Source organism: Rhodofomes roseus, assembly GCF_022264815.1.
Source record: "Rhodofomes roseus strain CIRM-BRFM 1785 chromosome Unknown C8Q71scaffold_4, whole genome shotgun sequence".
NCBI lineage: Eukaryota > Fungi > Basidiomycota > Agaricomycetes > Polyporales > Fomitopsidaceae > Rhodofomes > Rhodofomes roseus.
Window position 1 is genome coordinate 1,760,926 of NW_025952960.1, and position 21,225 is coordinate 1,782,150.

Below are 21,225 nucleotides of genomic sequence, written 5' to 3' on the forward strand. Positions count from 1 at the left end.
CTAGTAGGCACTATACAAAGAGCAATGCCCCAGATACGGGGCCATGGAGAAATCTGTAGTGCCCGGGAAGCGCCTGGGCAAATGAGAGCCACATCTGCGACGACGTATGTCAGAGCATCCTCGTAGCCAAACGACCCTGCTCACGTTGTAGCAGTAGAAAGATACTTGGTCCTCCGGGAGCGTCCTCAACATATGCGCAGTAACTCATTGTAGATGATCTTGAGGGCTACGGTCGCTGGTAGCACCCCCATGCTATAGAGCCAAAAAATTGCGAAGCAGAGGGGAATAAGCACCCAGCAAAGGGCCAAGGCAGCTTCAAGTGTGATACTTCCAGACGGGAGCGGTCGATCTCTCTTGTTGACAAGGTCTTCAGGTCGTAGCGTCTGATTGGACGCGTCAAACTGTAGAAGGTGTAGCCATATTCAAAGCATCGCGTGCGGGATCGACCGTGTTTCTAGAGCTGGAGCCGCTGCTTTCGCATAAACGTCTACATGTGGTTGGCATATCAGAGGTGATATACAGTAGTGAGCGAGCACTCACGACAAGTATCACGGTCGTCTTGATGTCCAACTTGATGAATAGGAACAGCATGTAGACTGTCTGAACGGCGCAGCGCAGCGCATGCCCTATGGTATGCAAAGGCACGAAAAGACAAGTCGCGGCGCAACTGGTCAGAAGCATCAGACAGGTGGATGGATCATACAGGACACTCACGCTGGGCCCTTGGCGGGGGTGTTGAGCGATAGAACAGTCTGAATGCGATCTGCCGCGTCTAAGGAGCGCAGGAACATAGAGATTTCATCACATAGTCAGGTCAGTGCTCCGATTCAGGCAAGTATGATACGAAGCTACGACTCACCTGAAGACGGCGCTTGACCATGGGATGACGGCTCTTGGACGTCAATGCGGCCTGCCATCGGTCAATATGCAACATAAACTCGTTACATGGGCGACTCAAAACAATAGGCTGGTCACTCACGTAGAATAGCGGGATACTACCATGTGCGCAGACCTACGGAGGCTCGAGCGCCAGCGGCTCATTAGGGTCGAGGTAGTCTAGGAGACAGGTAAGTACTGTTCTGACGTTGCTTGACAAGCCTCCCATTCCGTCTGCGTGACGCCGTCTAGCTGAGGTGCATCATATTGTTAGGCAGCATCGGCACCCACAATCGTGTATGATCCGAAGGTGCCGCCGCGTACAGCTGCAGATGACTTATCGGGCTATGAGCTCTGAACCAGCGATGATGTTCTACGTGTCGACACCCTTGGATGAGTATTGCGGGGACATCCCGCGCATAGTGTTACGTCTATACATAGGTCATCGCCGCTCGCCTCTCGGCGAGGCAACCAATGCGCAAAACGCGCGGCGTACGATAACACTACAGAAATCAGGTGAACAGAGGTATGCATGGCAACTTTTGTGCACTCACAGGACTCGTTACACTGACACCGGCGAGTGTACAAGATGAGGACGGTCAGCCTGACGTATCCGGCGCATGCGCAGCGTCGTCCTCTGACTGCACCTCTACTCCGGTTTTGGCCTTCTGGTGTTGTGTCGCTTCATGGATTTCATTCATGTTGTAGCACCAGTTCTCGTGCTCTTCGAAGCTATGTACGATACTAAGAAGGGAACTCAGCGCGTCTCTGCCATTACATCGGACCCAATGTAACACGTACGTCAATATGCGCCGTCCATTGCAGCGCGGCATCTTCCGTCTAACGAGCTCGTCCCTCCGGCCACACTGCTCTCTGAATGATGATTCTGAATCAAACAACTTGACAACCGGCAGCCAGTCAATCCCATCATGATCGAAGCCTAGGCATATACCACCCGATGCGATATCGGCGAAGCAATCTGCTTGCAGTATATCATCCAATCGCACCAAGGTCCCATCTTCCTCCATCATCGTCACCGCCCCATCCAAGTTGGCGGATGCATGGTCCGCATGAATGAAAAACAAAACAGAAATGGCCATGAGATGATCTGAATGGATTCGAGAGACCATATGAGGAATCCAGGACCACGCAACAAAGGGGTGATACAGGCAAATGTGCAATCGCCACAGCATTTCATGGCGTGACAGGTTGAAGTGTCGTTCTACTTACATTCACGGTCAATCAGATAACCCAAGAGCGAACGTGTACAACTTGCCTACAGTGGAACCAACAGTGTGACTGTCCACGGAGGAGGCGGGAGCAATCCAGAGCGTGAGGACTTCCACCGAGGCCGCACTTGCATCCAATAAAGCTTGAGTTCTGCTGCCTGCGGAGGATGAGGTGTAGTCGCCGTCAACTCCGAAATAGAGCTTTCGTAGCCGGGAAGCCTGGCTGATCCGAACGAGTAGGTCTTCAACCGCAGGCGCGACCCATCGCACATCGAGGAACTCCAGGCTTGCACAGTTCAGCGGGAGAGAGACAGGAGAGACTGGGTGTTTCTGTGAGCAGTCGACATTGACGCAATATAGTTCTCTCAAGGCAGGGAGTGCTGAGATGAGGCGGGCCAGCTGGGCGATGCTCGACACGGTGACGTTGGCGATGTCTAACGTGTGGACGAGGTGAAATGCGGCGAGATATCCGAAGTCTTCCACCCTCATCAAGCCAACGGGCCATTCCGCGTCCTCGATGCTGATCCTCGACAGCTCCGGGAGCTTCCCGGCAAGCATGGCGGAAAACGTTCCGAGATGTTGGATCGGTGAACGCTGTCGAGGCGTATGACCCGAGATGACGACCTGTTGGACGACACCGCGGAGGCGTGGTCTCTCGTGGAGTGTCCTGGAGAGTGAACGGACGTCGTTCCGGTCACGGAGGTGAACGCGCTGACGGAGATGGTACCAGGTGTGAAAGTACCAATCCCTGCATACCAGTGCGCATGATTGCAGAGCTAGGAGAGCTGGATTCCCAGCCAGAGATGTGTAGTGAAGATTCAGTCCCGCCGCAACATGGTCAATGATCCGTCCGCAGATCTCGGTGGGCAACCGTGGAGCCGGGTCATCCTGAGATGACGCTCCGGAGGCGGCCGCCCTACTAGTCCGTGTCCCGTATCAGCACGTCTCGCGCACCAATTGAACTTGTACTCACGTCGATGCACATTCTTCCATGTCGGTACAACGGATTGTACACAGACGGCAGAAGTGCGAATGTGTCTGGAGATTCTGCGAGGATAGCGAATTAGGAGCCTGGCACGGGATTCGTCTTCAGCAGAGGAGCCCTACCAGTAGTTGATCCTGAGACTACGTCCGTTGGTGTGATGGAGACAACACGAGACGTTTTGCTGCTCGTCGGCACCGCGAGGAGGTCGTGACGTATAGCGAGGCTGCCAGTACGTTCTGCAAGGTAAATCACATCAGCACGATTCGAACACTACCCACACAGCCGATTGACTCATATCTGTGACGACTACTGACTTTTCGTTGCCACTGCTATGTGAAGGAGTCGCAGCCTGCGAATGAAGGGGAATAGGCGGAGCTAGTGGCAGAGGCTGATCAGTGCGATGATAGTATATATCGGAGTACATAGCGCTCACCGGCACATATAGAAGCTAGGACCGTGAGCAATCGGATACGGAGGACCAGTGTCCTTGGGTGCGGTGCGAGCTGTCCTGGAGAGCGCGCAGCAACATGAGTACTGAACGTTGAACGTTGAGTCTCTTCGACATACTTATGCTCGTCGATAATCAAAGAGGACCACTTGAACGCGAAATTCAGATCTCATGCTCTCTGTACCAGCAGACCGTTCGAGTACCAGATCGTGCGGTCGGAGTAGATGGAGACCATCGGTATGTCAACGTCGCATCTATTTGGGGTAAGGAACGGTAGTCTACGTCGCGGCTCCCACATGTACAGCCTCCATCCGCCCGCCTGTCAAGGAAGGCAGCGCCAGTCAGCTACTTATGCCCAGCCATGCCTTCAAACCAACGCATACCTGCATGATGCCCTGCGGCCTGGCCTGTCCTAGTACACGAGCCCATTGCTACCCCTCGACCTGTCGTACCCGGACGCTTCCGTTCTCATTTAATTTGAGCAACCCGCTGAAGAACGTCGTGATCTGCCGGTGAGTGAACGTCGCGGGATTGGCGAGAGCACAGACGAGGGAAACGCACATAGTCTGTCGCGTAACTTCATGCAGTACGTCCTATGCGAAGACCCTAGAGTTTGCGTATCTTGTACATGTTGACTCGAGACACTTGGGCCCTATTCCCGACGGGCCGTGACAAGGCTGGCAGCAGCGATCACATCGTCAGGCCTCGCACTCGGATCGCTTGAGATTCTCTCGAGATTCGGCGGCCGCGCCGCAGAGGAGGAGCGGCGACAAAATGGGTGGATATAGATCCTACAATGACCAGCGGGGCGTGCTTGATGGTTCGAGCGCACGTCGAGGAAGTGAGGGCGCCGCACTCAGTTTATGAAGCACTAGTAGTGGCAGACCCAGAGGAGGAGGAGGAGGAGGAGGAGGAGGGTGCAGCCGTACAGGAGGCGGCGGCGAGTCGGTGGACGCAAGACGCCCGCCGCAGTCGGCCCGCCAGCCCGCCCATCCGGTGTTTATCCGCCGTCGGTCCACGCTGCACGCGGCGGCTCGCCAGTCGCCACCGACGACCGCCCTCCTCCCCTCAGAAAGGTCGTCCTAGTGGGCTGCCTACGGGAGACTAGTCGCCACCAGAGTCCGGTCACTGTCTCTGCTCACTTCCAACAGAGCAAGTACTAAGTACATAACACCTCATGCTTGCCTTCACCCGCAACCGTCTGCGTTCTGCGAACGCAACCACGATGAGATATACGTGAGGATGAACAACCTCTCCATCCGCGCACTTGGTCACCGGCACTCCCTCTTCCCGCACCACGCTCCGCCCTCGCCAGCGTGCCCGCCTCTCTGGGATTACAGCGCGGACGGTTCGGTGAGCAACTGCCCATCATTCCGCGCACTTTCCACCATAATATCTTCGTGTCTTACGCGACTTACCACACGCATGGCAGGAACCAAACAACCCGCCCTTCTCGTCCAGTAAGGATACCGTCGTCATCGACGAGCGGAACGCATACCTGTAGGTCCTCTTCCCCTCCCGCCGCGTCGAGCAGCTCGATAGCGACGCACCTGCGCGCGTCCCTCTGAACATGCCGGTTGCTTCGCCTGCGTACCAGCCTGCGTACGCCCTTCCGCCTCCTCAGTCATATGCGCCTCGGCACCCCGCGGCCAAGCTCATGTAACGCAAGCTCGGCGCGGTCCACGCAGGCAACTTGAAAGACCACTCCTCGCAATCAGCTGGGCTCGCCACGTTGGGCCCCCGATCAAGGACAGGTGGAACGGAACAAGTTTGGGGGCTCGGGGACCTGGTCAGTTCCTTCTTCGCTCCATCGACATCGTTTGCTGATTCAGGTGGTATGGTCGCTCTAGATGGCGGAACCCGCCGCTCGCGGTATCGACTTCAATGGTGCGGGCGCCGCGATCCTTAGTGATCTCCGAGTCGTCCATGCCATTTTCGGCCTCATTCGCGTACGTGGCACCACCTACCAAACATACAGGCTACATGCATATGGCCAACCCACCAACCGCGGACTAGCTGTTGTTCTCTCTGCCCGGCTCCGGTACCTGCGCTTGGGCCGCGACTGACGCGATTGAATAGTGACCGGACTTTGGAGGAAACGGAGAGCACATTCGACGAGGTGAGTAGTGACTTCCTGTATGCGTTCATCCTACTCATCCTACGTACTCGGGCTTCGTTGTATGGCCTACGGAACAGTCTGTCCGGCTGAGCGCCGCTTCAACGACCGAGTCAGCGCCGTTGTCTCAACCGGCTGTGCTAGTATAGTCGACCCCGGAGGACCGTGCGCACCGCTCAGCGCGGTTACCGTCTGGGCGCCACGAATCCAATGACCAAGTTGTTCCGCAAAGGTTCAATGCAGAATGTCGCGCTCGGTCAGCCTCGTGGCTCCTGCTGCGGTAGGAGGCATAGGCCTGCGCCCTCTACATGTATGGAGGACCGTCCCAGCCTTCAACCAGCACTGTCTCTATGCCAGATGCCTAGGACAGACGGCCGTCGCTAGTGCTCCTGAGCTGTGCCCCACCTGTGACTACCGTGTAACGAGAATGGGTGCGTGATCGCATCGTTGGGACCTGCTGACAGGCCGTTGTAAGCATCCTCGCACAGTAATTGTTGCCAGCTGGCTTACGCGTTTACTCAGGAAACAGGCGCGTCGGATCGTGACCAAGCGTCGCCCGTTGTAGAGTCACAATAGGTGGTTCACGCTTCAGTTTGGCGTTCAACAGATTGCGACATTCCAGTGAAGACGTACCACTGAGGCCAGCTAGCGCCACGGAGGAAGAAAGCGGCGAGTCTGCGTTGAAATGGGCACGCGCAACTGGGTGAATGCGGGGAAGGACGGTGCTGGGCATGCCGGCGTCACAGCGTACACGGTCGGATGGTCGCGCCGTCGCATATTAAGCTATATGCGAAAGGCATACGAAGCGGGGCGCAAACCCGGACCACAGACTCGTCTGTACGCGTCCGACGGTATCCTGGAGCCTGCCGTAGGGTTCCTGGGGATCCGCGCAGATGCTGCACCGCCGTCAGCCTGCGCTCTTGTCCCCGACGCTCGTCACGGTTGGCTCGCGCCGCAGACGGCGCAGAGAGGGCGGTGCAGGCTGAGAGCGACGACCGGTCCCGTGCACGACAGGCTGGAACCCTAGAGTAGGGTTAGTGCTGAACGCCTCCTGCTGCGCCACTTGCCACCCACCCAGCGACGGCGCGGTCCCCAGTACCAGCTCGTCCGGTTATTGGTATATACTTAGCTGTCTCGACCGAGCCGCTCTATGGCAAAGCTAACGTCAGCAATGCTGTACCGCGCGCTCGGCGCTGTTCCTCCTCTACGCGCGTACGATCTCGCTGTCTTACCTCGCGGGCGCCCTACAGTCGGCCGCAGACCCCAGGACTTGTATGCGTGAGGAATGCCCCGCATTGGCTGCTTCTGCCGAAGAGTTCGTCTCTCACATCCCTGCTACACATCGCGTCGATTATCGCTCGGCTCTCGCCGGCGCATAGCTCGCGGTCGAGTGTCGGAAGTCTGTCCTTGAATGCGAACATTCGGCGAGGAGCGTCTGCGCTGCCTCCATGCTCAGGATGGTCCCTCGACTCGCCTCAAGGTACTACTTATCCTCGACGTCTCTTCCTCGACGTCTCTTCCCGGGAGGCGCTTCGTCAACTTCGAGAGAGGACGTGCGCATGCGCGACCGCAATAGAACGGTGCGAGCTGCGGGGAAGCGCTCGATGTGCCTCCCCGGCGACGAGCCGGTACCAGATGCGCCCGCTCGCCGTGAAGGTCACTATCGTGGTGGACCATGACGACGACCTCGAGGCGAAGTGCGTGGCGAGTCGTGGCGGAAGCTTCATTCCGAGATTCAAATGATGTAGTTTGCGGCGAATTGCCCTATAGTTTTGTATACTTCACTTATTGGTTGATTCTACAGTCCCGCGCACCGTTTGGCACTGGTCGTGCTCGCAGCCATACGATCGTCGTTGCTGTCCTCGGATGCTGTCGTGGACAAAACGCTGTCTCATGTACATCACGATATACTATGTAGTCCGATAGATACAGCACATATCCATATCCAAGCTATGGTCAGCCTTTCCACGAGGACAAACTCTTCAAGTTCTCCGCCCCTGCGTGTGGCATGCGGCCGGGCCAGGTAAGAACCGCATAGCAGATGGGCCCTCCCAGTCAGTCTTTCGGTACGTCCACGTCGGGACCTCGCCATTATCACACACCAGTCGGTCGACAGCAAGTCCAAAGGCATCAGAAACAGCGCTAGCTGTATGTTTCGGCATGCTCTGTCATGGACATTAGTACGTAGCGGAAACCCAACGAAACCGTAACTGTGATCTCCGCCCTGGAGCTAGCCTCCTACAGCGGCCGGTGAACTCGAGAGTACCAGGCTAGCAGGGGAGGCAGATCCGTGCGCTGACATACCAGGAGTGCGAGAGCGTTCGCTCCGAGTACACTGCTACGCCCGCGATGATGTTCTACGTGACGACATCCTTGGATCAGAATTGCGGGGACATCCCACGAATAGTGTTACGTCTCTACATAGGGAATCGCCGCTCGCCTCTCGGCGCCACAACAAAATGCGCAAAACGCGCCGCGTACAATAACACTACAGAAATTAGGTGAACAGATGTATGCATGGCAGCTTTTGTGCACTCACAGGACTCGTTACATCGGCACCGGCGAGTGTACAAGATTAGGACAGTCAGCCTGACGTGTCCGGCGCATGCTCAGCCTGAGCGTCATCCTCTCGCTGCACCTCTACTCCAGTTTTGGCCTTCTAGTGTTTTGTCGCTTCATGGATTGCATTCATGTTGCAGCTCCAGTTATTGTGCTCTTCCCAGCTATATACGATACTAAGAAGGGGACTCAGCGCGTCTCTGCCATTGCATCGGACCCAATGTATTACGTACGTCAATATGCCCCGTCCATTGCAGCGCGGCATCTTCCGTCTAACGAGCGTGTCCCACCGGCCACACTGCTCTCTGAATGATGATTCTGAATCAAACAACTTGACAAGCGGCAGCCAGTCATTCCGATCATGATCGAAGCCTAGGCATATACCACCCGGTGCAATATTGGTGAAGCACTCTGCTTGCAATATATCGTCCAATCGCAGCAAGGTACCATCTTCCTCCATCATCGTCACCACCCTATCCAAGTCGTTGGCTGCATGATCTGCATGAATGAAAAACAAAACAGAAATGACCATCAGATGGTCTGAAGGGATTCGAGAGACGATATGAGGAATCCAGGACCACGCAACAAAGGGGTGGAACAGGTAAATCTGCAATCGCCACAGCATTTCATGGCGTGATAGGTTGAGGTATCGTTCTACTTACATTCATGGTCAATCAGATAATCGGAGAGCGAACGTATACAACTTGCCTACAGTGGAATCAACAGCGTGACTGTCCACGGAGGAGTCGGGAGCAATCCGGAGAATGAGGACTTCCACCGAGGCCGCACTTGCATCCAAGAAAGCTTGACTTCTCAGGCTGCTGCCTGCGGAGGATGAGGTACCCTCGCCGTCAACTCCGAAATAGAGCTTTCGTAGCCGGGAAGCCTGGCTGATCCGAACGAGTAGGTCTTCAACCGCAGGCGCAACCCATCGCACCTCGAGGATCTCCAGGCTTGCAGAGTTCCGCGGGAGACAGACTGGAGAGACTGGGTGTTTCTCTGAGCAGTCGACATGGAAGCAATATAGTTTTCTCATGCCAGGGAGTGCTGAGATGAGGCGGGCCAGCTGGGCGATGCTCGACATGGTGACTTTGAAAATGGTTAACGTGTGGACGAGGTCAAATGAAGCGAGATATCCGAAGTCTTCCACCCTCATCAAGCCAACGGTCCATTCCGCGTCCTCGATGGTGATCGTCGAGAGCTCCGGGAGCTTCCCGGAAAGCATGGCGGCAAACGCTCCGAGATGTTGAATCAGTGAACGTTGGCCAGATGTACGACCCGAGATGACGACCTGTTTGACGACACCGCGGAGGGGTGGTCTCTCGCGGAGTGCCCTGGATAATGAACGGACGTCGTTCCGGTCACGGAGGAAAACACGGCCACGGAGATGGTACCAGGTGTGAAAGTACCAATCCCTGCATACCAGTGCGCACGATTGAAGAGCTAAGAATTGGGGATTCCCAGCCAGAAATGTGTAGCCAAGATCCAGTCCCGCCGCGACATGGTCGATGATCCGTGCGCAGATCTCGGTGGGCAACCGCGGAGCCGGGTCATCCTGAGATGACGCTCCGGAGGCGGCCGCCCTACTAGTCCACATCCCGTATCAGCGCGTCTCGCACACCACTTGGACCTGTACTCACGTCGATGTACCTTCTTCCATGGATTGTACACAGACGGTAGAATTGCGAATGCGTCCGGAGATTCTGCGAGGATGGCAGATTAGGATCCCACGGGATTCGTCTTCAGCAGAAGAGCCCTACCAGCAGTCAATCCTGAGACTACGTCCGTTGGTGTGATGGAGGTGACACGAGACGTCTTGCGGCTCGTCAGCACCTTGAGGAGATCGTGACGTCTGATGTATAGCAAGGCTGCCAGTACGTTCTGCAAGGTAAAACACATCAGCACGACTCGGACACTACCCACACAGCCGATTCAACTGGCATCTTTGACGACTACTGACTTTTCGTTGCTGATATGCCAAGGAGTCGCAGCCGGCGAATGAAGGGGAATAGCTAGTGGCAGAGGCTGACCGATGTGATGATAGTATATATCGGAGCAAATAGCGCTCACCGGAACATGTAGAAGCGCCATAAGACACACAAACTCAGTCGCAGCGCTATGTTCCGAGTGGTCGCCGCCCATGGAAGCACCGGTGAGCCGGTTCCTGGGTGACCCACGATTGAGAGTCCCAGCAATATACAATAGGACCGTGAGCAAACGGATACGGAGGACCAGTGTCCTGGATGCAGTGCGAGCTGTCCTGGAGAGCGCGCGGAGACATGAGTACTGAACCTTGAACTTTGAACCTTGACTCTATTCGACATTGCTCGTCGATGATCCAACAGGACCGCTTGAATGCGCATTTCAGATTTCATGCTTTTTGCACCAGCAGAGCGTTCAACGATCAGATTGTGCGGTCGGAGTAGACGAGGAGAACAAGTATGTTAAATGATGTCACACTGATTGGGGCGAGAGGCGGTACTATACGTCGCATCTCCCATGTGTAGAGCCTCCATTCGCCCGCCTGTCAAGGAAGCCAGCGCCAGTCAGCTATACCCAGCCACGCGTTCAAAAGAACGCTTACCTACATGATGCCTTGGGGCCTGGCCTGTGTTACCAGGATCGCGCGTGCGCCTACGGCCGGTGGCTAAATTGGATCCCTCCCCCTCCTCCTCCTCGACCTATCGTACCTGAACGCTTCCGTTCTAAGTCAACATAAGCGTACCGTTGAGGAACGTAATTGTTCCTCCGCCGGTGAGTGAACGTCGCGGGATTTGCGAGAGCACAGATGAGGGAAACGCACATAGTCCCTCGCGTACGCACACTCTGCAGCAGAAGGCACATTGACGTACTATCGACGTACATGTAGTGCGCCGTGCTTGAGGGTTCGAGCGCAAGTTGAGGAATTGAGGGCGTCGCACCCAGTTTCTGAAGCATCAGTGGCAGAGAGTCGTGGATGGAGGAGTGTACAGCATACAGTCAGGTAAACGCGATGGCTCGGAGGAGGGAGGAGGAGGAGGAGGAGGAGGTCGTCGACGGTGGACGCAACCGCAGTCGGCCCGCCAGCCCGCCCATCCGATGTTTATCCGGAGGAGGTCGCGGACGCTGCTCGCGGCGCGCGCAGGTCGACATCTGCACAAGCTGCTTCGACCGAGGCATATATAGAGGCCCATCACAACACTCTCTGGTCATACGCTACCTTGCCTACCCGTCTCAGAGTGACCCAAGTGTACGAAGATATGAACTTTCGCGTCTCCCAGTCCACCGCAAGTGATTGGCACTACGTGGTACATCACGGGTGTGGACAACGGATGTATGCGGGCACATGGCTAGCAAGCGGTATACATGTATTACACATGTACTCTACTTAGCAGTATATAATGTATTAGTATGCCAGGTACAGGTGACAGACGAGGCCTGTGTGCATTCGATATTCGAGATGCACAAAATTGAAAAGACCCAGGATCACATTGTTGGAGCATACAATCTGTACGTCCGCCCAGCTCCAGCTTTACTATACCATTTCGACTTCTTTATCACGGACTCTTACGGTACCGCCATCCCGCCGTCCCGCCGTTCTTCTGTTGACCCGCCATCGCGTTATCATCTGACTTACCATTTACGGTATTACTCTCGTTCCTGTCCCTGTCCCGTCTGCCAGATATACCGCGCTGCCTTCGTTCGGTCACCCTCAGTCTTGCTCTACGAGCGTGCACTGAGGGTGAGTACACGTTTATTTTCCGTGCCCGCATACCATAGCTCACATACATTCATTAGCCTGTGATCGTCGCTACTAGGTATGCTATAATACATTAGTCTTGCTCTACGAGCGTGCACTGAGGCCTGTGATCGTCGCTACTAGCCGACCACCCGCACGCTCGCGCTGCTGCGTGTTTCATTACACATCGTTGCTAGCAAGGGGGTCGGTTCACTATAATCGCGCTCATGTACAACGTACCGCCGAATTCTGAGGCATCCGTTGATCGTAGGCTTCGTATGATGCTGACCGCAGGCAATCATTGAGTACCAGCAGGCTGTACACACCACTCAACAAATGTTCAATCGTGACGGACATAGTGCGCTAATGATGATCTGTCATTGGCTATTCCAATATTGTACAGAGCGCGTGGAATTGCTTTTTTCATCATCTCTGCAACCCATCTGCCAGTGTGGTCGAGTCGAACATATTGATATGTGTACCCTCTACCATGATCACGTTGGCATTTGGATACACTTCGCGTACTCCCAGTTCACTCCAGTCGGAGTGTCGTACGTTTCCCGCCGCAGAGCGAAGGCTGTGTGAGATGCCTCGATCAGCAACAAATAGAGTCAAAGGCACTCGCACCGTGCTCAATCGAGTAGCAAGAGCGTGACGGAGCAGATCCTGCGTGTACGGCACGTCTTGACGTAGTAGCTCGAACATGAACTCGTATGTGCCAGTGACCATACCAGAAAACGTGCGCCATCGCAACGCCGCTACGGGTGGCATCAATTTGCCACTTGCAGCATCTTCAAATTCCACGGCCATTTGTTGGCGGGATGTTGATGGTTCCGCCCTATACATGTGCAGCATCGACTGCAGCAAACGATTCATGAATGCGTGGCTGGGCGTGCGTTGTCGGACCGTAGTGTCGTCTGGCTCGAGGTACGGGGAAGCGAACAGGAGAGGGAAATGATCGAGTAGAGAGAACTGCGCCACCACATCGCCGTCGTTAACGATCCTCTCCGCGATGAGGAATGCGATGATGGATGTCCCGGAGTACGCCCCAATGCGATACGGTCCGCTGGGCTGAGCATCCTTGATGGCCTTGTAGTAGTAGGCAGCCATGGCGTCAAGCGAGTGCATGGGCGTGTCTGGTGTCGACTGCAACACCCATAGAGAAGACGTGAACGTCTGCTGAAGGGGCATAAACGAGACAATGCTCCCGCTTGCCCCGTGAACCAATATAAGGGGTGTATCGCCTTGACGGTTCACCAGCTTCACCAGCGGCCGACCGGACTGACTCAGCTCCAGCCAATCGAATGCCATCTCTCCGTGAACCTCCACAGTCCCAGACTGAGCGATCCCTGAGGTGGTGGTTCGCAGGTGTAGCCCAGCGAAGCTCAACCCTCCGAGTAATTGCATTGACGAGACGGTCACAACGTTCTTCAGGGCATATGACAGGCGACCGGCGGAGAGGGAATCCATGCCGTATCGTGAAAGAGGAGCGTCAGGAGAGAAGGCATCGGCAGATACGTCCACGTGTTGCAACACTATGGATAAGAGATCATCGCGGCACATTTGCTGCGTCTTTGGAGGAGCGGAACGCGGGTTGACGTCTGCTAGATAGTCGTAGAGAAAAGACGGACCCAGATGTTGGCGGATTGAATCCCATTTGAGATTCGGCACGTACACGCCCACAGGCCCACGCGCCAATAGGAGTATACCGTCCTCGATGCAGTCACAGAGCTCTATTGCGAAACCATGAGCACCCATTCGTACCATTCCAGTGCAATTGCGTACCTTGGGCAGAGAACGCCCACGGCATCAGATGCTCGATCTGCGATCCACGCTCTCGATGCCTAAGTGCACTGCTGATGGCCGCCGAATCGACGATGGCAGGGGTAATCAAAGCGAAGGCATTCTTGTATTGCCTTACGTATCCCTCGAGAGCTGTATTCGCGCTATCCAAGTGACATGAGTATGCTAGGTGCGTACAATAAATAGTCGTTTTACCTGGCATAGTTCGTTTGTCCGGTATTTCCGAATGACGCAATAGAAGATAACAGGACGAGGAAGTCGAGGCTCTTGATCGGAAGTATATTTTCCAGCACCTTAATTGCTTGAACCTTTGGCCTGAAAGTCGCTTCAAATGTAGATGGATCTTGAGAGAAGAAGGTGCGATCTACGAGGACGCCTGAAAGGAGCATACAACCAGCAATGCGCTGTGCCAGGCCCGAGAGAGCCATTTGCATTTGATGAACAGAGGCGGCATCACATGCAACCAGTCGCAAGGACAGATCCACGCGGCTCTCCAGGTAATTCAGGATGCGGATGGCAAGGACATCTCCAGCTCGTTCCAACGATTGACGTCCAGAGCGAGACGTAAGCAATATATGTCTGGCTCCCCTCTAGAGGTGCTGAATTAGCATAGACGTCCATAAGGTATGTATGACCTTACCTCGTACATCCACAACGCGATGTGCATACCCAAGCTCCCAATTCCTCCTATCAGTACATACACATCGCTAGAGCTGAACCTGAGGAAGAGTGTCTGAGGTTGATGCAACACCTGCTGAGCCGTCCCGCTGTCAATAGATACGCCCGACGGTATCAGTTGAATTGCGTTCTGGAGCATTGTCGTCAAGATCCGCGGGCTGCGCGTCGCTTCGCACAGCAGTTGAGATACATCGCGCATGCAAATATGCCGAACGCCGTTGCGTCCTACGAATGTGGCGGCGATGCTCGAGGCCGCGTGGCCGCTTAGGTCAACGACAATGTCCCTAGGTCCTAGAAGGAGTGATGCGAAGTGTAGGGGAGACGCCTGTAGCTTCAATCCGACTGTGCCGATGCATAGCTGCCGCAGGATACAGGTGAGCACACGTCCCAGCGGCGTGTCTGTACCCACGACAATGATACGGCGAGCATCGTCCACTGCGCATCTCGGTGAAATTTTCTCCGTGCCGAGTACAGAACGGATCACCAGACAGCCGAGTGCGAGCAACGGCGCTCTGTGCAACTCCCAGTGATCAGGTATGGGGATCATGGAGTCTCGGCGCACAGTCATGGGTGCACCAACTTCGGAAGTTTTCGCAGTAATAGTGACCACCCTCGTACCCACCAGCGCCGTCGCATCTTCGTTAGAGGCGGCTATCACTGTCCCGACTAGGCAATGGTGACGAGGATCGGACTCGACATCGTAGCTGAAGACTGGGTCAAGTCGCACGTATCCAGAGCGCACATCGGCGAGGTGGAAAATCGCCGGGTTGGGAGGGCCAATGGGGACTTCGCGGATGCGGGGGACGTATAGCTGGCGGTCTTCGGCGATATATAACTCGCGCTCCATGCTGCGGTGCGAGGACAGGTATCGAGCGAACTGCTCCACCTCCTGTTTGTCGAAGGTAGGGGCAGATATGAGGAGTCCGATATCCCAAGCAGATAACTCCCTCCTGAGTGACCGAGTAAACCCTCGTGCAGCGTCGCCGTCCCGCTCTCCGCACGCCAGTATCCAGACACAGATAGACACGTTGATATCAAGTTTCGCCAAGGCTGTTTGAATGCTGCTCTCGTCCCCAATGCGGTATGAGAGTACATGGGTCCGACCCCCACGGTCCGACCAGGCTTGGTCGGGGACAAATGACAGAGACGAGCTGTGTGCTTCTATCAGAGTAGTCGGCAGGCCTGCTACCAGATGTCGGGCGCGGGTCTGGAAGTGCAGACGGCTCAGCTCGGTCTGTACCTCGGCAGCTCCAGAAGGATCTGGGTGTGGACCCGAGCCGCTTCCAGAACCTGATTGAACGCCTTGAATGAATAAAAATCCTCCGGGCATGAGGGATGTAGCACAAGCGCGAACCATGGTGGTTACGTCTGGAGTGCTCCATGGCGAAGAGCAGTTATAAAGGACAATGTCGAAAATAGGATGGTGCGGGCGAGATGCACGAGTGCTGAAGTCCACTGTCTTGCAGGACACAGGAATACTATGAGACTGAGACATGTCCTCGCCCATGACTGCGGCGTGATACACGACTGTTATCGCCCGTCCAAGCGAAGCTTGCAATAGGGCTTGGGCGTCCCCATGTAACGATCCCGACTCTGCATGAATCATACATGAGCGCGGCGACATGTTGATCCCATAGAGCGTCACGTACTGAAGTCCACTCCCAACACAGTGATCACCCTCTTTCCCATAGCACCCAAGCGAGAGGCATGGAGCGCGGCGCAAACAAGCAATATGTTGACGCCACAATGAGATGTACACGGCGTATTGTTCACCTATATCACCTGGATGAGTTGGGCGGCCCTGCATGTATTTGTGACTCACTATTTGACTTCCTCCTTTCTGGCCAGCAGTGACGCGGGAAGCACATAGCGTTTTCATAACGGCTTCCTCGCCCACGTCAACTTCGGTTCCGAAGTCAAATGGTATCGTGGACAGTGGTTGATCGATCAGCTCGAACCGCCTACGCGGAGGCGTCGGAGTGTTGATGTAGTGACGAGCTACCTTGAGATCGCGGAGCGTACAGAGATCTTTTCCGCCCACGTCGATGACATGCACATCTGCTGTGATCTCATCTGTGTTGCAGTATCTCAGATACGAGAAGTGAGAGGGTACCAATCGACGAACCTGGCCGCCAATCTGTGAGGACAGCATACGCGTACAACGTACTTTCCAGCCGCGGCGCCAAGAGGTTCTGCCGTTCGATAACAAGGGAGCCAAGAGCAGATGGCAAATAAAAGACATTGGTGTCGGAGACGGAAGTGAAACGAGGATGCACAACAACATGTAGACATGCATCTAGCAGAGCCGGGTGGATGACGTAATTACTGCAGGCGATTGAGTGGCAAATGACAGGAGCATACGATACATTACTCACGCCTGAGAAGGCTCGTCAAGTCCTTGTATTTCTACTAACGCGTAGTTAGACCCAAAGTAGCATCTCCTGATACGTCTGAATACGGGGCCGTATTGTGCGAAGTATTGAAAGCCGGGGTACAAGTCTAGCATTCATCATCAGGCACCGGTATAGAACAATAACTGAACATCAGACCATCTGCATCATGGAGCTTGCAACACTGTAAGACATCAGAAGGGACAGGGTTGTGGTATTGGCCAACGTCGTATTGGTCTAGCGTCATGAAGCCCTCCGCATGGACTTGAGGTTTGCGTTCATCAGCCTTGGACACACAATGAGTATTAGCGTGCCACATATAGGAGTTTCACGTACACTATCTTCTTGGACTCCGGCAACAGCACTCGAGACCACTCGCCAGTGCTTCCCGTCGATGTGCATTCTGAGCGCCGTTGGAGTGTTTGAGGCTAGCGAAAACATCGAGTGGAAGCGTACATTCCAGACGATGTTTGCTCCCGCTTCTAACACCTACACTCATCGGCACGGCATGAGTACAAAACAGCGCAAAAGTCAGTGAATGGGACAAACCATCTCGAGGAATCCCGAAGCGGGCATAATAGGTTCCTGATTGATGACGTGCTGGGCAAGCTCAGGATGTGTAGCATGATTGACCCTGAGGTTGTCTCCAGACAGCGGTCGCACAAGAGGGCCTAGCTGTTGTTGCAACAATTTCGAATGTCGAGGCAAGAACGGGATAGGCTTGCGCGCGAGAGGGTACGAAGGTAGGGGTATGTCGCAGTCCCGCATGGCGAATGGGGAGTCGTTGAACGCCCGGAAATCGATGGCGTTGGATCCTGAAGTTACCAACTGCCCCATCGCATTCAAGAGTACAGCTTGCTCCTGATGCGCTGCGTATGCCTTCGCCCGCCGCATCGGACACAATATCGAGGTAGGAGGAACACCCAGTTCTTGCAGGTACAGCGATAGCACCGCATGAGGGCTAATCTCGATGAAACGAGCGGTAGAATGAGCCCGCAGCACGGACCGCACTGTCTGTGCAAACCGGACCGGTCCTCGACTATTGTGCCAGAAGTAGTCCGGTGAGAATTCTTCCAGCAGAGCACCTGTCGCGGTAGAGTAGGTCGTAATGGAGGGCGCGCGACACGGTCCATAGCGAGCGAACGCCTCAACCATCTCGGGGCGATACAACGCCTCGCATAAATCCATCATGGGCGAGTGAACCGCGACGTTTGTTTGTATTGTACGGGCAAGGATCCCGCGGCTCGTCGCGATCTCCACCGCTCGGGCTACCAGGGTATGATGACCTGCGATCGCGACCGCCTGTGGGCCATTGTAACAGGCAATCTCCAAGATGCCGTCTTCAGATGATTCCTTCGCACTTTGGATGATTTCATCGGCCTGGTATGGCGCGCATGAGAGTGCGGCCATCCCTCCCCCTGCGTTCTCAACCAGCGTCATCGTCCTGCCTCGTACGACGGCCACCGCAATAGCCATACGCTTCGACGCAGCTCCAGATGCGTATAGGAGAGCTGTCTCGCCCGCGGAATGGCCCATGACGACATCCGGCCGGAGTCCAAAGCTCGAGAGTAGATCGTAAAGGGCAATCTGGAGCATGGTAAGCGAAGGCAGGATGACCGAGATCGGCCACACGGCCGGGAAGGTCTTTAATGGCGGGAAGTCACCAAACAGCCCGACGTCCCGTATGAGGGACGTGCCCGTTAGTTCGAGGTGGTACCCATCGAGCTCCTCCATCGTCCTGCGGAAGACGCCATAAGACGCGAAGAGCTGTCGCCCCACTGCGATAGGTCAGCAACGAAGGCCATCAGTGATGAGCGCCGACAACTTACTTGCAAAATGCTGGGGTCCTTGGCCCGAGAACACAAAGACTGTCGGCACGTCTTGAGCTAGCGTAGGCGCAGGGAAGTCGACCGCAGACAGGGCTTGCCCGGGATTGACCACTGCGAAGCTGCGCCACTTCATCTGTCGCACGCGGCGGCCGTATATGTTGGCGATCGCAGGCAACCGGTCGGGGTTTTCTCTCGCCAAGTCTAGCAGAGAGCTCGCTACGCCTGCCGCCGAAGAGGGCGAGAGGCCCCCGGCCATGAGAAGCCTAGGAGCATCCGGTAGAGCCGAATAGCAGGCACTTGCAGCTGGCATGGGAGGCGCGCTCTCGAGGACAGCATGCCCGTTGGCCCCGCCGATCCCGGAGCTGCACATGGACACCAGGAGCTTTCGTGGGTCATCGCGCGCGCGCAACACCATCGGCTCGAGGGGGACATGCAGTTTGTATGCGTCCCACCGAATCGCCGGGTTCCGCGCCGCGAGGTTCACGTTCGGGGGCAACACCCCGGTTTCGAAGAGACCGCACACCTTGCACAGCGACGCGAGAAAGGCGGTGATCTCCAGATGACTGTGTTCCGGGCGCGTCAGCATCCTCGCCATCCATGATCGACCATCGAGCGGTTCTCACCCGATGTTGCCTTTGACGCTACCGACGAGGAGCTCCGCGTCTCGCGCAAAGTGTTCGCCCACCCAGTTGCACTCTATCGGGTCGCCCACCGCGGTTCCTGCTCAAGCGTCAGTGGTAGCTCACGTGTTTCACGCAGATCATGGTGCCTACCAGTCGCATGGAGCTCGACGTAGTCGGCCTCTCGAGGATCGCGGCCAGTACCAACGTAGGCGCGCCTCATCGCTTCTAGCTGGGCACTCGCCACCGGCGCATACACTGGAGCCAAGGAGCCCGAGGAGCTCAATCCGGTACCAAGAATCTGTGGTGAGGCCTATCAGTGTATGACGGACAGGAGATGTAACAGTTGCATACGTTCGCGTAGATGTGATCCCCATCTCTCAATGCTGCGCTGAGCGGTTTGAGCACAATCGCCACCGCGCCCTCTCCCCGCGAGAATCTGAGCGATTGATTCATGAACACAGTAGGATGGTAGACTGCGGACACCGTCGCTTACCCGTCCGCGCTCGCATCGAACGGTTTGCACTTCCCGTCCCGCGCCAGCACAGAGCCTTGGCTGTACTGAACAAAGTCCGCGAGCCTGCACGGGTGTGTCAGCAACCATATGACGGGTCCTAGCACGACGGCGTACCGGAGATTCAGCTGGCACGCTGCGACGACGGCAGACTCGCACTCGCCCGCGCGCAGCGCTTGCACCGCGAGGTGGGTCGCCGTCAGGCTGGAGCTGCACGCGGTGTCGACCGGGATGCTCGGCCCGCGCAGGTCGAGATGATACGACACCTTGTTTGCCACCATGCACGGTATCCCGCCGAAGGACCCCTGCGCCTCGTACACATCCTACAGGCCCCCAAATCAATCGCGCGTCGGCCCGCGCCGCTGCACGCCACTCACCGGCTCGGCTATGCTTAGGATATCGTGGTTCGTCGCGGAGGCGTAGTAGCCCACATTGCGCCCCTGGTAGTCGATCCCCGAGTCGAGGAGCGCGAGGAACGAGAGCTCGATGAGCTTGCGCGTGCTCAGCGACATCGCGCGCGCGTCCTTCGTCGATATGCCGAACTCGACGTGGTCGAACAGGTCGACGTCCTTCAGGAAAGACCCGTGGGCCGTGGCGATGCGACCAAGGCCTTCGCCCTGCCACCTATGGAATGTGAATGAGCACCGGGCGGCGGTGCCGGATGGAGGAGACGTACGAGTCGATGTTGAGCCTATCCCTGGGGAAGCGGACGTACGACTCTGCGCCGTCTAGTAGGAACTTGTTGAACTGTCTGTAGTCGAGATTCGTGTCGGCGCATGCCCCGCTGGGCAGTTCCGCTGCGATGCCGACCTGCTGTGCGTGAGACAATGAGTTACAAGGACCTGTGTGGTACGTACGATCGCAATGGGCTCTTTGACCTCTGCTAAACCGATGTTCATTGTATGCTTGCTGAGGAATGTCGGACAGGCACTTGACTAGGATACTGAAAGGCTCAGAACTTGGAAACAGCGCCAATGTGGTCTACACTATATAGCTATGGGAAACCTCGAGAGCAGACCAAAGCTGTATCAATCCTTCATCACAATTGGATGTTGGCTGGAAGAACGGACGTTCTACGTACTATGACATTGACTGCTCACACGGTTCTTGATGTACATACTGTACATGGGACTTGGAGCGCGTCGCGGCTCATTCTGACAGCGTGATTGTACGCCATGGAAGCTTGGTACCGCCCCGTCGGCGTGAACTTGAAGTGATGTTGAGGACCATGGATGCTACGTTTGGTGAACGTGGTGATTTCGGTGGAGTCAACTTGACGGATCAAGCGTAGTCATATGTTCGTGCTTTCCGGACATTATTCTGGGTCACCGACCTGCACGGAGAGCGGCTACACTGCTGTTGGTGTTATGCCGTCACCTGATCATACTCGATACGTATCGTTTAAACTCACTGCTTTTGGTTTCACGGTCTGAAAAATCGTCTATCTCGAGGTCGACACG

At 55.8% G+C, this 21,225-nt stretch overlaps 3 protein-coding genes across 3 annotated transcripts; all 3 read right to left on the bottom strand.

Moving 5' to 3' along the window:
- Positions 1-1,101: 1,101 nt before the first annotated feature.
- On the bottom strand, positions 1,102-3,392 carry C8Q71DRAFT_436163 (uncharacterized protein). The gene is made up of 5 exons (XM_047918523.1): positions 3,213-3,392; positions 3,079-3,152; positions 2,153-3,021; positions 1,431-2,098; positions 1,102-1,379 (listed from the first exon to the last, which is right to left on the bottom strand). Exons 2-4 carry the CDS (start codon positions 3,096-3,098, stop codon positions 1,476-1,478), a joined length of 1,512 nt encoding a protein of 503 aa, XP_047782517.1. The 5' UTR covers positions 3,099-3,152; positions 3,213-3,392; the 3' UTR covers positions 1,102-1,379; positions 1,431-1,475.
- Positions 3,393-7,866: 4,474 nt separating this feature from the next.
- Positions 7,867-10,077, bottom strand: C8Q71DRAFT_436421 (uncharacterized protein). The gene is made up of 6 exons (XM_047918524.1): positions 9,974-10,077; positions 9,854-9,916; positions 8,922-9,796; positions 8,447-8,867; positions 8,194-8,389; positions 7,867-8,142 (listed from the first exon to the last, which is right to left on the bottom strand). Exons 2-5 carry the CDS (start codon positions 9,871-9,873, stop codon positions 8,314-8,316), a joined length of 1,392 nt encoding a protein of 463 aa, XP_047782518.1. The 5' UTR covers positions 9,874-9,916; positions 9,974-10,077; the 3' UTR covers positions 7,867-8,142; positions 8,194-8,313.
- A 2,386-nt stretch (positions 10,078-12,463) lies between these two features.
- C8Q71DRAFT_905030 (uncharacterized protein) lies at positions 12,464-20,664 on the bottom strand (the record flags this gene model as incomplete). Its single annotated transcript, XM_047928878.1, has 21 exons — positions 12,464-12,508; positions 12,559-13,664; positions 13,717-13,877; positions 13,930-14,324; positions 14,375-16,005; positions 16,062-16,185; positions 16,235-16,485; positions 16,538-16,737; positions 16,788-16,911; positions 16,962-17,088; positions 17,139-17,291; positions 17,352-18,580; positions 18,632-19,194; positions 19,255-19,351; positions 19,405-19,552; positions 19,606-19,690; positions 19,748-19,831; positions 19,883-20,088; positions 20,143-20,389; positions 20,442-20,575; positions 20,623-20,664. 21 exons carry the CDS (start codon positions 20,662-20,664, stop codon positions 12,464-12,466), a joined length of 7,152 nt encoding a protein of 2,383 aa, XP_047782519.1.
- Positions 20,665-21,225: the final 561 nt, after the last annotated feature.